Here is a 15956-nt window from a genome sequence, read left to right as displayed (position 1 = left end):
TTTATTCTGCAATAAACCCCCATTTGGTGTTTTAAGCATTGTTATACATTAGCTATTGAAAAAATTCAGATTTACAAGCTACTATTTTAGAAAATTCGTAAAAATGACGCACAAATCTTTGAATATAGCCTATATATACACTTTCAGAATGAATGTTTTTAACTCAAATCTTTGCTTCTGTTGAGGTCCCTGGAACAACATATTTTCAGATGGGGGTCGATGGTACATATATTTTTGGGTGTCCTTGACATGAAAATCGTTAGGATTTAGAAGACATTTGTTTAAGAGTGCCATAATGTCGATCATAAATACATAAATAACTGAACGTGAAAACAAACAGATAATCCTTTTTAACAATTATCGACTTTATTATTTATATTCACACAAACATAAAAATATGATACAAACTGAGGTTTAGACGAACACAGAGAGAGAGAGAGAGAGAAAATTAAAAACAAGGAAAAACAGAAGGTTGTGATTGGAGGAACAGCAGCGCTTCAGTCTTTGTAGGTGGAGCGGAGGTGGGCTTTATACGCTGAAACATGAGAAACACGACATTATAAATGCTACGCTGAAACATGAGAAACACGACATTATAAATGCTACTCTGAAACATAAGAAACACAAATTATAAATGCTACGCTGAAACATGAGAAACACGACATTATAAATGCTACTCTGAAACATAAGAAACACAAATTATAAATGCTACGCTGAAACATGAGAAACACGACATTATAAATGCTACTCTGAAACATAAGAAACACGAGACATTATAAATGCTACTCTGAAACATAAGAAACACAAGATATTATAAATGCTACTCTGAAACATAAGAAACACAAGACATTATAAATGCTACTCTGAAACATAAGAAACACAAGATATTATAAATGCTACCCTGAAACATAAGAAACACAAGACATTATAAATGCTACCCTGAAACATAAGAAACACAAGACATTATAAATGCTACTCTGAAACATAAGAAACACAAGACATTATAAATGCTACTCTGAAACATACGAAACACAAGACATTATAAATGCTACTCTGAAACATAAGAAACACAAGATATTATAAATGCTACCCTGAAACATAAGAAACACAAGACATTATAAACACAAGATGAGGTTTATGTGTTGAAACATTAAGAAAACAATTAGAATAATAGTCGTTCTAATAATGATGGACAAAAAGAAAAAGCATCTCTCCACTAATGGTCAAAAACGTTAAAACTTTACTTGAGCTGTGATGATGGAAAAAAAAAGAAAACATTCTGCTCGACAGCAATAATCCAAATATCGTTAATAAACACATATTTAATATACAGACATATGATGTTTATTTACCTTCCTGGTTGTCCCACAGCTCAGCAGCAGCGGTGTTCAGAGGACTGTCGTTGTTTGGTTCTGAAACAAAACCAACACACTTTGCTAGTTTGGGATGGCTCGGGGTAGAAGGCAGGGTCAAGTTTAGTTTTATAAGAATTTGAAGGTTTTAAAGTGATTTATTTTTGTCATGAGTTGTCAGCAGCCCAGAGATAGACCCTGACGAAGACCTTTGTGGTCGAAACGCGTTGGTCCTGTTATTTATTTGCCTTGCTCATCTTTAAAATAAACGATTTAATTTTTCACCGAAGACGGAGTGCCTTGGATTCTTTTCTTTTCAAGTCTGCAATTCACATTTTTGACAAGCAGTACTACTTGGTAACCTGACGCTGCCAGATCCAAAAAGCTTGCTACACAAATTTGTTTCACAGCTTATTTGGATCTGGGATCGCGGAAGCAAATTCGATGACGGGGCTGTTCCTTTTTTTCAAGATACATGGTAGATGATTGGATGGGAGCGTCTGTCTATCACCGTGTGGGCGTGCAAACACAACCAATCATATCGACGTGTCTATATACCGTCACATCCGCATCCCGCCTTTAGCTCACGCTGATTGGTTCGGTGCGAAGCAGATCTGACTCAGGGCTCAACTCTGTCAGAGATCCCAGATGAGTGTTGTGTTGGGGAATATGTTTCCGCAATACCGCCCTCATCTGGCAGCGTCAGGTTAACTACTTGGAGGAAGGACACCTTTTGTCTATATGGTTTTACCTGCATCACCAAAGAGCACCTATCTAAGAGCCACTACTAACAGATCCCTAAAGCGCTTCCATTCCTCTATTTCTATATTGTCAGCAGCCCAGTTGGCTTTGTCCGAGGCGTACAGCCCTTTAAGATAAATACTTTATGAAACGTCTATGGGGAACAATGTATGGTAAAAGTAGTAGAGGATACAGCCAAACAGGACATGTACGTACATCTATATGCCTATATATAGGCTGGATGGCGCTGGAACAAAATAAAGTCACAAATGAAGAAATGAAAACAATCATTGACTAAACCATTTTATGCCGCAGAAATTCTCTTCCCGGGACGCTCGTCGTCATGAAAGGGGGCGGGACTGCGACGCTCTATAGATTTTAGTATTTAGTGCCGAGCAGAATGGACCTAACATCTTACAGATGTATTTATTTACCTCCTAGCAGACTGTATATCTCAGCAGTATGGACCAAACATCATACAGATGTAGTACTATAGATGTATTTATTTACCTCCTAGCAGACTGTATATCTCAGCAGAATGGACCTAACATCATACAGATGTAGTACTATAGATGTATTTATTTACCTCCTAGCAGACTGTATATCTCAGCAGAATGGACCTAACATCTTACAGATGTAGTACTGTAGATGTATTTATTTACCTCCTAGCAGACTGTATATCTCAGCAGTATGGACCAAACATCATACAGGGCAGTAGTACTAAAGTATTTACCTCCTAGCAGACTGTATATCTCAGCAGAATGGACCTAACATCTTACAGATGTAGTACTGTAGATGTATTTATTTACCTCCTAGCAGACTGTATATCTCAGCAGTATGGACCTAACGTCGTATAGATTCAGTATGTTTTTACCTCCCAGTAGACTCTGTATGCTGAGCAGGATGGACCTGACGTCGTACATAAGTAGTACTATAGTATGTTTTTACCTCCCAGTAGACTCTGTATGCTGAGCAGGATGGAGCGGACGTCGTACATAAGTAGTACTATAGTATGTCTTTACCTCCCAGTAGACTCTGTATGCTGAGCAGGATGGACCTGACGTCGTACAGCGCGGACCACTTGTCCTTGAGGATGTCCAGACAGATGAAGCCCTGGTCGTCCACGTTGGGATGGAAGCAGTGCGTGATGAACTTCACCCGCGGCGCCTTGTACGGATAGCCGCTGGGAAACTCCAACGACAGCTTGTAGCGAAACCCCTCGTACACCTGAAGAAGAAACACACACACAGCATGCATACATACATACATCACTGACCAATTCATTTTATTCACTGGATCTCTCAACCAGCGGTCCAGGGGACCACCAGTGGTCCTTGAGGGGCAGTTTCAGGTGTAAACTGACTCATACTGGATCTCTTGTCCACTATAGTCCCTTCCTAACATTTCAGTCTAGTATATTTATTTTTTTGCGGCTTACGCCTTTTATTGTTTTTTTTTTTGAAGGGACAGACAGTAGGCTGACAGGAAACGGGAGAGAGAGATGGGGGGGGGGGGGGGGAAGACATGCAGTAAAGGCCGTGTCGGGCTCGGGAGTCGAACCCGCGGCCACACTGCGACTGGATTACCAGTCGGGTGCCCAGACGGTTACGCCACCGCCTGGGCCTAGTTTTTATTTGTTGATTGGCAAAATTGGCAATATATTTAATCTTAGTTTTTGTCATCATAGCTTTAATAGTCTCCATTTAGTTTTCGCGTCAGTGAAAAAGGGTAGTCGAACATTTCTTTTCCATAGTTTTAGTCGACGAAATCTAACACTAACACTGCAGGAAAAAAAAAGAACATTCTGAACATAATGTTTATACATGATTAGGTAAAATAGTTACGTACGGTTCCTACAGCTCCATCGATGGTTCCGATCCATTTAAACAAGTTTTCGGACTCTGGGAACGCAGAGATGCCCTTATCTCCTGACATCTGAAATACAACGGATAAAATAAAATAAAACATTAATGAATACACAGTTAACAATACAATTCAGCAACAATCATACGTAACAAACACTTTCTACATCATTCAGTGATGGAACGCTGTGTGACAAAACTGTCACCGCTGAGCTGTGCCAAAATAAATATAGTTAAAGTTAATCCATGTAGGTAGTTCTCTACTGAATACTGATTGGATGAAATTGGAATCCTGACAATAAATGTGTATAATTAATTGTGTTGCTGGAGAGGCCAGAGCCCCGTTACTGAACAAACACCAACTATGACAATAACATACAGCCCTTTAACACCGAATAGAAATGGATGGGAACGGTGAGGTTCTCAGTTCGATCCCTGTGGGCTCCCCCAGAGTTAGTGTCAAAGACTCTGAAATCTGAACCCCTAATTGCTCCTGATGTGCAGGTTGGTGCCTTGGATGGTTTCCCCTGCCATCGGTGTGTGAATGTGTGTGTGTGTGTGTGTGTGTGTGTGTGTGTGTGAATGTAATGCACCATTTGACCCATTTTGGTGTTTTAACTAAGCATTATGTTATACTTTAGCTATTGAAAAATAGCAGATCTACAAGCTCATACTTGTAGGTCTGCTATCTTTGAAAAATCGTTAAAATGCGGCACAAATCTTTGAATATATATTCTTTCAGAGCGAACTTCTTTTTTTTCGCCGTCAGGCTGCGCTTTGGATAAAAGCGCTATATAAATGCTCCATTTACCATTTTATGTTACAGCAGTGGTTGTAGCGTGTGTGTGTGTGTGTGCGCGTGTCTTACCATGAGTGTCATCAGCTCCTGCTGCAGTCTGCAGAGGGGAAGAGGAGCACAGATGAAGGTTTATTTTATTTTAGTCGTGTGTTCAGCTACAGGTTAGCGTTCTCAACTAACCAGAGTTGACACCATGCACAGCACTAATATATACACACCTCTGGCTTAGGGCCGATTCATACTCCTATTTTAGAGTCGAATAAAAGTCGGTTCGGCGCTGTAGAGCCTACAATTTGACGTCATTTGAGGTTCGGGGCGGGGGCGGGGTACCGTCCTAAAGTCGTCTCTTCGGTGCTACTGAAAATGTCTGACGAGCCGAAATCATTTCGGCACTACAGCGCCGAAACAGCTGAGTATGAATCGGCCCTTAGACCTGAAACATGACTCGACTGTCATAATCATGACAGAAACTTCAGCCTGTTTTTTTTTTCTTTTGCGGCTGCTACATTTACAAAGCAAACATGTACACAAATAAAATGATCAGATTTCAAATAAACCCCATACTGTCCCTACGCTCATTCTGTAGCTCCGAAATGAGGTCACACCACAGTTACCATTCCACTGCGTTGCAGATCCACCGCATGGTTTAACATGGTTACTGTATTGTTACTATGGTGACAGTATGGTTACTATGGTGACAGTATGGTTGCCATGGTTACCTCTTGGTGACCGAGCCCTTGGCGGAGCTGCCGCTGGACTCGCTGCCCTTCAGGGACTGTTGGTTGGACGAGGCTGCTGCTGGGTCCATGTTCTGAGACGCCATCTTTGTAGTTTCTTTCTATACACTGTGGAGACATTATCATTATTAATGCTGCTGGGGCTATGTTCTGAGACGCCATCTTTGTAGTTTCTATACACTGTGGAGACATTATCATTATTAATGCTGCTGGGGCTATGTTCTGAGACTCCATCTTTGTAGTTTATTGCGAACGCAGTGAGCACTTACTATGAGACCTAGCAGATCATGTCTGTGTGTGTGTGTGTGTGTGTCTGTCTGTCTGTGTGTCTGTCCCGCTATCCAAATATGGAGTGTGTTGCATCAGCAATCACTCAGCTCCATATATGGGCACAAAAGGGGCCAGGTCCACTCAGCTCCATATATGGGCACAAAAGGGGCCAGTGATTTGTTTGTTGTGGACCTGGCCCCTTTTGTGCCCATATATGGAGCTGAATGCGTTCGCTTCCCGCGTTCGCGCGTCTTACTCGTATACACTGTGGAGACATTATCATTATTATGATTTTATGAAGCTTTGATGTTATGGTTATTAATAGAGCTGGGTTCTAAAACGCCATTTTTATGTTTTTTTATACAGTTGAGACATTTGACTAACAGAAGAACTATTGTTATTGCCAAATTGTCTCTTACATAAAAGGAGATTGGAGTCTCTCGCGAGGATCGTAACGTAGCAAATTCTGGTAGCTACCTTCCTAAATCTCTCTTCATATAGGGTTCGACTGGGTACTTGTCACGGTCACAATGACGATGCCACTCCTTTATACCCATATATGGGGTTTCTACATTGACCTGACATCGGCACTAGATATACTCCATATATGGAGCTCTAGGTGAAAGAAAGCCTTCGTTACAATTATTATTATTATTAGGATAGGAGACAGCTGGGTCCGTGTTCTGAGTGAGAAGACAACTTTATGTTTATTTAGTATCTCACTGTATGGAGACATAACATCTAAAATGATGCCAATTAATCTTAATTAATTGAATCATTAATTGTCAGGATCCAGTGTCTTCCTTCTTTCTTTCTACTATAACAAAAATACATACATTTATGTCATTATTTTTAAATGACACATTATTTAAATTACACATTACACATGGAACCAAATGAACTGACGGGGAGCTCACAACATGACCGTACAAAGTGGGGTCCGGGGACCCCTAGGGGTACTTGAGGGAGTTCCATAGGGGTACCTAGTTTAAATAGGGGTACCTAGTTTAATTAGAGAGAGTTAGGAACCAAATGGACCCTTATGGGTCTATAACTCTGAGTCAGTGTACATTTGTACACTCTCAGAGTTAAATTAACAGTGGTTTTACAATATAAATTGGGGTACCAGAGATAGAAATGCCATTAAATCGGGGGGTCCGTAGCATAATGCGTGTCAAACTGGGGGGGGGGGTCCATGAAATTAATATGTTTCGGAATCACAGCTAGAGCCGTAAAAATCCTCCCTTATCGGGGTCACTGGCATATGTTTTCAAATGGGGGGTCTGTGGGCTAATAAACTGTCTTAAAGATCAAGGGTGGACGGTCACAGTAGGTCCTAAAACACAATTAAAAAACAGTTTTGGACAGTCTGCCACTCCTAAGGATCAGATTTAATAACATTATTTTATAATGTTGTGTTTATGTTAGCAGCTACAACTTCTTGTAGATTTAGAATACAAAACATGGAACCACTAAGGCAGTTTTCAGGCTAAAATCTTAGGCCATTCTAAAGAAAGCCGATCTACAAGCTCACATAACGTAGCATCGTCACCCGTTTTTAACTTGTAGATCTGCCCCCCCCCCCCCCCCCCCCCCCTCTGAACCAAATGGACCGGTTGGGGTCCATTTGAACACTCAAGAGTTAAATTAAAATATTGATTTTACAATATAGGGTCCCAAATGCCATTAAGGGGGAACGGTAGACTAATGCATGTCAAACAGGTTGAGAATCACTGCTAGTCATAAACATCTCCTCTCATGGGGGGTCCCTGGCGTCATCTCTTCAAACGGGGGTCCGCGGGGCTAATTAGTGTCAATTTGGGGGTCCTTGACATGAAAGGGTTTAGGAGCCACTGTTCTAGCAACATAAATAAATGCTGTGTTTGTGTTTTAGTTAGCAGCTACGGTTAGCATCAGCAACAACACTTCATCATCTGGCCAATCAAACGCCATTCAAAAAATAAAAAACGATTTAACGGACAGAAGACAGAAGATCAGACGAAGCACGACGTAAATTAAAGACGTAAATGAGGATATAATGTCAATTAAACGTTAATAAAGAGACTCACGCGGAGCAGGAAGTTTCTGTGGCTCTTCAAACACAAGACGACGATTTCAAACGGAGGGTGTAACCCCGCCCCCCAGTTTAAATCGTCCAATCGCCGACTCCCTCCGGACGGACGCGGCCAATGGGCGCACAGGACTACAAAACAAAAAGCAACGCGGCTCCGATTGGCCAGACGCCCTTTGACCACAAATAAGTGACGTACTTATACAAAGATGCAGAGACGGAAAAAATAGTTTTAAAAAGTTACATTAATATGGATCAGTAAATATGATAATAATACGCTTTATTATTATAATTATAGAACACGTATATAAAATAGAAATAAATATTTTTGTTTTATTATCTTTTTTTAACAAATATTCACAACAGTCATCAAACACAAACAACAAAGTTATTAATTCAACAATACAGAATCAGAGCCCAGGGGGAATTACTAACAGAAAACATTAACTAAGGTTTGGAATGACAACATTTGGATTTGAATGTATATGAAATTTAGCTTGTTATTATTATTATTACTATTACTATTACTACTGAAGCCAAAAAGCACAATTTAGCAATAAAGACAAAAGTAAATTTTTTATAGCCTCGGGAAACCCAGACGTTTTTATTTCCAGGGAGAAAATTGTTTTACATTTTATAATCTCATTTTTTAATCCTTTTTTTTACGCCGTACAAAGCATGGCGACGTCACGGGCTGTGCGCCGGAACTTATCGTCTCGTCTCTCCTCTCCTCCTCCACCACCCGTTAGCAGCTAACGGCTAACAGAGAACAACAACGACCACATGAGAACACAATATATTAGTTTATATCGTAGATATTGACACATATACTAGTTCGTTGTTTGTAGGTCTATAATAATAAGTCTAAAATGAACGCCCCGCCAGCCTTCGAGTCCTTCCTGCTGTTTGAGGGAGAGAAGAAGATCTGCATCACTAAAGACACCAAGGTTCCAAATGCCTGTCTTTTTACCCTGAATAAAGAAGACCACACTCTGGGGAACATCATTAGACAGTAAGTTATATTATTAATATTATTAATATTAATATGTCTGTTTACTCTGAATAAAGAAGACCACACTCTGGGGAACATCATTAGACAGTAAGTTATATTATTAATATTAATATGTCTGTTTACTCTGAATAAAGAGGACCACACTCTGGGGAACATCATTAGACAGTAAGTTATAATATTAATATTTATAATACATATGTCTGTTTACCCTGAATAAAGAGGACCACACTCTGGGGAACATCATTAGACAGTAAGTTATATTATTAATATTAATATGTCTGTTTACTCTGCATAAAGAGGACCACACTCTGGGGAACATCATTAGACAGTAATAGTTATATTAATATTATTAATATTAATATGTCTGTTTACTCTGAATAAAGGAGATCACACTCTGGGGAACATCATTAGACAGTAAGTTATATTATTAATATTAATATGTCTGTTTACTCTGAATAAAGAAGATCACACTCTGGGGAACATCATTAGACAGTAAGTTATATTATTAATATTAATATGTCTGTTTACTCTGAATAAAGAAGATCACACTCTGGGGAACATCATTAGACAGTAAGTTATATTAATATTAATAATATTAATATGTCTGTTTACTCTGAATAAAGAAGATCACACTCTGGGGAACATCATTAGACAGTAATAGTTATATTAATATTATTAATATTAATATGTCTGTTTACTCTGAATAAAGAGGACCACACTCTGGGGAACATTCATTAGACAGTAAGTTATATTAATATTATTACTGTTTACTCTGAATAAAGAGGACCACACTCTGGGGAACATCATTAGACAGTAAGTTATATTATTAATATTAATATGTCTGTTTACTCTGAATAAAGAGGAACACACTCTGGGGAACATCATTAGACAGTAAGTTATATTAATATTAATATTATTAATATGTCTGTTTACTCTGACTAAAGAGGACCACACTCTGGGGAACATCATTAGACAGTAAGTTATATTAATATTATTAATAATAATAATATGTCTGTTTACTCTGAATAAAGAGGACCACACTCTGGGGAACATAAGTTATATTAATATTAATATCATTACTGTTTACTCTGAATTAAGAGGATCACACTCTGGGGAACATCATTAGACAGTAAGTTATATTAATATTATTAATAATAATATCAGTTTACTCTGAATAAAGAGGAACACACTCTGGGGAACCCTAGACAGTAAGTTAATATTATATTATTATTATTACAGATCACACTCTGGGGAACAGACAGTAAGATTATTATTTTTATTAATATCTATGTTTACTTTAAATAAAGAAGATCACAGCCTGGGAAACATTGCACATTGTAAAGCTATGTGGAAAAAGGTACTTTATAAATTTAACATGCATACAGTAACAGTTATATAAGGACCCGTGTGAACTGAGTGGTGCAACTCTCCCCCCCCCCCCCCCCCCTCTCTCTCTCATTAGCAGGCAACAGTGCAGCACTATCTCTCTCTCTGTTTCTGGCACAACAGCGCCTCTACTGGTACTAATAGTCATTCTGGTGCTCATGGCCACATACATAGGTGAACACGGACATTGCTGTTCCTTGGAGTGGTTGCACCACTCAAAAAAGCTTTATATACCCTATACAGTAACATGTTTATGATGAATTCCTGTTCTGTTCTTTATATAGAAGTGTTTATTTGTATGTCTCTAAAGTTTTTGAGTGGTGCAACCACTCAAAAAAGGTGTACCCTCTTGTAAACAAGTGTAAGGCTTTATTGGGTCGTCCACTCACAGTTAACAGTCTTTGCATTGAGTTGTGCTTGAAATGCATACTGTAATTCTGCAAACTGTTAAATAAATATTTCAATCAATCAATCAAAAAGTCTATAACGATGCCATGTGACATAGCTCTGTTTACTCAATGCCAATTTGGTATTTGAGTCCTTTTGTTTTCCTACGTTACGTCTAGTGGCATCAGTGTGGGGCAGTGTGGGCCTGTCACAGCCAGATTTGGGAGACCAGTAGCTTTGTTGTTGCAAGGAAAGCAATAAAATTAGACTTTAGTGGTTGTTTTAGTCTCAGATTTAGTCCGACGGAGGGACACAGTGTAACTCTATGGGGACACAGTGTAACTCTATGGGGACACAGTGTAACTCTATGGGGACACAAAAGCGACACACACAGTATAGGACGTGGAATTGGCCCTGGAGGGGGCGCTAACGTCACGGCTTAAATACTCAATTGATGAATTGATATAATGTATACATTCTATCTCCCTCTCCCTCGCAGACAGCTGTTGAAGGACCCCCAGGTTCTGTTTGCAGGGTACAAAGTCCCTCATCCTCTGGAGCACAAGATCGTCATCAGGGTCCAAACTACACCTGACTACAGCCCACAGGTACAAAATACACCCTCCAAACTACACCTGACTACAGCCCACAGGTACAAAATACACCCTGAAACTACACCTGAACCTCGAGTTGTGACAAATCATGACAACAAACACAATATTTTGGACAAGACAAATAATTACAACGAAGAAAAACAACAAAAAAGTATTTTCTTCTTTCTAATTATTTGTTAGGTGTTTGTTGTCATGATTTGTCACGGCAAGAGTTGGCTTTGTACAAGCCTTAAAAGGTCTTTAAATCAATACTTTTTTAAATGTCTATGAGGAAACATAGTTCCCAAAGGTGTAAACATGCAGACTTATATTATTTATCATTTATTGACGAGCAAGGCAAATAAAAAAGAGCAATGATGAAAAGAAGAAAAGAAAAGCAGTAATGCAATACAGTGAGGACATGAATAACAAGGAATTTAAAAGATCAACTAAAAGTGTAGAAGTAGGTCTTGAGCTGTGATTTAAAAATATCTACAGAGGCTGCCTGTCGAAGGTACAGTGGGAGTTTGTTAAACTACAGAGGCTGCCTGTCAAAGGTCTAGTGGGAGTTTAATGTTCCACGCTGTCAGCTCATAGAAGCAGAAAGCTGCTTCAGTTCACAGTGTTTTTTAGTTGCCATTTGTTTAGGCACATCGAGCAAGCCATCTGTGAGGACCTGAGGGGGGGGCGGTTTGGGACATATCTAGACAGGCAGTCATGTAGGTAGGAAGGTTTGGGACATATCTAGGCAGTTTTAGGTTTAGGTTTATTTATTTAGCATGTAGTACAAAAAATAGACAATAACATATCAAAGAAACAAAAATACAATGCAAGGAATGGAAGAAGCCAGAAGGCTTATATGGAATCCTTTCCTGAAGGAAGAGGTCATTGGTTTAAAAGATTAAAAGTTCATAAAGAACAGTACATAAATCTACAAGTTGGCAAAGGGGGGCAGCTGTGCAGTAAAGAAATAAAAACACAGACTGCACAAAAAACAGAAATAAACAATACAACAACAAACACACAAAAGAAAATATAACGCATCAAGGTAAAACATGTAATCTACATAGAGGAAGAAATAAGATATTTCTTTAGATGTTTTTTGGATATTGGCAAGGATAATGAGGATTTAAGTGAAGCATCTATAGGGAGTTCCATAGATGAGGGCCTCTACATTTGATGAAAGATTGATGTTTGGACGTGCGACAATAGGGTAATTCAAAATGATCTCTTTGCCTTGTGGGGTAGGAGTGGGTAATTGTGAGTATTTAATAAAGAGCGGGGCAGACGGCTCATACCGATTTGAATGTGAAATCATTCTCGGAAAACCTTTTTGAATGATCAGTAATTTAGTGAGATGTGTTGAATATGTAGCAGCCCAGACAATATTACAGTAATCAATATGAGGGGAAATTAAGCTATAATAGAGTATTTCAATGACATGAAGGAAGAACAAAAGGGCAGATTTTTCTCAATATACCAAAGCATCTTCATAGACTTCATACATACAGCATCAATATGTTGTTTCCAATTTAAATGTTCGTCTATAATGACACCCAAGAATTTAGTATGGGGAACCTGGCAAATTTCAGAGCCATTGATTCAAATTCTAGGTTTTTCTTTGGGAAAGTTTGAAGTTGCATTTTTTTTATATTGAGGGTACGCTTATTCAATTGAAACCATTTGAAGACATCCAACAATTCATCATTAACATGTTTAACGAGGGTGTTTAAATCCCTGTGTGAGGCAATTAGTCATGTAGGTAGGAAGGTTTAGGACATATCTAGGCAGGCAGTCATGTAGGTAGGAAGGTTAGGGGCATATCTAGGCAGGCAGTCATGTAAGTAGGAAGGTGCGAGACCATTGAGAGCTTTATAAACGAGTAAAATCATTAAAAAAATCAACCCTAAAAACAACCTGGAAGTCAATGGAGTGAAGCTAAAACTGGAGTAATATGTTCTCTCATTAGCCCACCTGTCCACAGGTGGAAGTTAGTATGCACCCCTAAAATACTTGTGTGTTTCCACAATCCACAATGAGTCTAACATTAATTACAAGCTGAAATATCAGTCAGCAGAACTGCTGCTGCTATAATTTAATAATAATAATAATAATAACATTAATAATAATAATAATACAGAACTGCTGCTGCTGTAATTTAATAAAAATAAAAATAATAATACTAACATTAATAATAATAATACAGAACTGCTGCTGCTATAATTACTAGAATACAAGACAGCTTTTTTGTAGCAGAAGAAGGATTGCAATTTTCTCTTAATGCAGTACCTCAAGTCAGCCAGTAGGTGTCCCACTAGACCACACAGGGTGTAAATGTGTCATTAGAAGCACAGGGAGACCATAAAGCACTGTGGATGGATGGATTCTCCTCTCCTGGGGCTGGGGAGGGAGGGATCTCCACAAGACAGCACTTTAAATACTGCTGAGCTTGTAGATCTGCTGTTTTTCTAAAGTATAACATAATGCTTACAACACCAAAAGGCGTTCCCGTCCTGAATGGGTTACGTGATGGTGGGGGGGGGGGGGGGGGGGGGGGGCATGATGTAACCAGTAACTATGTGTGTTGTGTTGGTTGTGGTTTGCGTACAGGATCTGATCTCAGAGCAGTGTTATTTTCGGCAGCAAATTTGATTTTAGTTTAAGTTTTAGTCATAGTCTTCTGAATAGTTTTAATTTAGTTTTAGTCACATTTTAGTCACCTTGAATGATTTAGTGTTCGTCGACTAAATATCATAAGATTTTAGTCGGCGAATATCTACAGTTCACGTTGTGAGCTTGTAGATCGGCTATTTTCAGCATGCAACCAATTGTAAAATGACTTATACTGGATCTCTTGTCCACTAGTCCCTTCCTAACATTTTAGTCTAGTTTTTATTTGTTGACGAAATTGTCAGTATATTATTTAGTCTTAGTTTTAGTCATCGTAGCTTCGTTTTAATTTAGTTTCCATTTAGTTTTCGTCAGTGAAAAAAAGGTAGTCGACAATTTTCGTCTTTAAGTTTTAGTCGACGAAATCAACACTGATCTCAGAGCAGTTGTTATGTCTCGTTGTGTACAGGAGGCCTTCACCAACGCCATCACAGATCTGATCTCAGAGCTGTTGTTATGTCTCGTTGTGTACACAGGAGGCCTTCACCAACGCCATCACAGATCTGATCTCAGAGCTGTTGTTATGTCTCGTTGTGTACACAGGAGGCCTTCACCAACGCCATCACAGATCTGATCTCAGAGCTGTTGTTATGTCTCGTTGTGTACACAGGAGGCCTTCACCAACGCCATCACAGATCTGATCTCAGAGCTGTTGTTATGTCTCGTTGTGTACACAGGAGGCCTTCACCAACGCCATCACAGATCTGATCTCAGAGCAGTTATGTCTCGTTGTGTACACAGGAGGCCTTCACCAACGCCATCACAGATCTGATCTCAGAGCAGTTGTTATGTCTCGTTGTGTACACAGGAGGCCTTCACCAACGCCATCACAGATCTGATCTCAGAGCAGTTGTTATATGTCTCGTTGTGTACAGGAGGCCTTCACCAACGCCATCACAGATCTGTTCTCAGAGCTGTTGTTATGTCTCGTTGTGTACAGGAGGCCTTCACCAACGCCATCACAGATCTGATCTCAGAGCTGTTGTTATGTCTCGTTGTGTACAGGAGGCCTTCACCAACGCCATCACAGATCTGATCTCAGAGCTGTCGTTGCTGGAGGAGCGCTTCAGAGTGGCCATCAAGGACAAGCAGGAAGGCATCGAGTAGTAAGCCGCCTCGCCATTGGCCGCTGTGGAGCCAACATGGCCGCCATCCCAGCCAATAAGCCGCCTCGCCATTGGCTGCTGTGGAGCCAATATGGGCCAATGGGGGGACGTTTTGACCCTCTGCTTATCGGGGGGAAAAATGACACGTTATGTTTAGTTTTTTTGACCAGAATGGAGGTTGACTTTTCAGTTGTTAGGATTAATGTCTTATATTGAGTTATTGTTGTTGAAAACAGATGGTTTTTTTTTATATAGCTTGACATTTAAACACATTAAAATGTCTTAAAACACGTTGACGTTTCCACCTTGCGGTCTTCATCAGTCATTCCTATATGACTCTGTTGTTCAAAAACATTAAGAAGTGAGCTTGTAGATCTGCTATTTCCACTGTTAAGTTTGGTCCCGGGCAAAACATTTACTGTCATAAAAGCAGAGGTTATAAGCAACGCTGTTTCAGACAGTATTTTGGGCGGGAACCCCTTTTGGTGTTGACATCATGTTATGCTTTAGCTATTGAAAAATAGATCTACCAGCTCATAGCGCACCACAGAGTGGCGCGCTACGAGAAACATAGCTTTATCAGAAAACTGTCAGGATGTAGAAGACATTTTTAGACTGATCAATATGGGTTAAAAATCAGAATTTACTGTCATAAAAGCAGAGGTTAAAACGGCACTGTTTCAGACATTTACTGTCATAAAAGCAGAGGTTATAGTGACACTGTTTCAGACATTTACTGTCATAAAAGCAGAGGTTATAGTGACACTGTTTCAGACATTTACTGTCATAAAAGCAGAGGTTAAAACGGCACTGTTTCAGACATTTACTGTCATAAAAGCAGAGGTTATAGTGACACTGTTTCAGACATTTACTGTCATAAAAGCAGAGGTTATAGTGACACTGTTTCAGACATTTACTGTCATAAAAGCAGAGGTTATAGTGACACTGTTTCAGACATTTACTGTCATAA

At 39.4% G+C, this 15956-nt stretch overlaps 2 protein-coding genes across 2 annotated transcripts; one reads left to right on the top strand and one right to left on the bottom strand.

Annotated features, from left to right (window-relative positions):
* Positions 1-344: 344 nt before the first annotated feature.
* ube2c (ubiquitin-conjugating enzyme E2C) lies at positions 345-7879 on the bottom strand. Its single transcript, XM_080792598.1, has 7 exons — positions 7831-7879; positions 5474-5599; positions 4824-4851; positions 3942-4028; positions 3116-3320; positions 1353-1412; positions 345-535 (listed from the first exon to the last, which is right to left on the bottom strand). Exons 2-7 carry the CDS (start codon positions 5575-5577, stop codon positions 498-500), a joined length of 522 nt encoding a protein of 173 aa, XP_080648724.1. The 5' UTR covers positions 5578-5599; positions 7831-7879; the 3' UTR covers positions 345-497.
* Positions 7880-8576: 697 nt separating this feature from the next.
* On the top strand, positions 8577-15278 carry polr2j (RNA polymerase II subunit J). The gene is made up of 3 exons (XM_080792599.1): positions 8577-8844; positions 11117-11225; positions 14886-15278. Exons 1-3 carry the CDS (start codon positions 8702-8704, stop codon positions 14985-14987), a joined length of 354 nt encoding a protein of 117 aa, XP_080648725.1. The 5' UTR covers positions 8577-8701; the 3' UTR covers positions 14988-15278.
* Positions 15279-15956: the final 678 nt, after the last annotated feature.

This window comes from Protomyctophum bolini, assembly GCF_963924005.1.
Source record: "Protomyctophum bolini genome assembly, chromosome: 20".
NCBI lineage: Eukaryota > Metazoa > Chordata > Actinopteri > Myctophiformes > Myctophidae > Protomyctophum > Protomyctophum bolini.
Note: the sequence above shows the minus strand (reverse complement) of the source record. Positions and strands in the feature narration are given on the sequence as shown.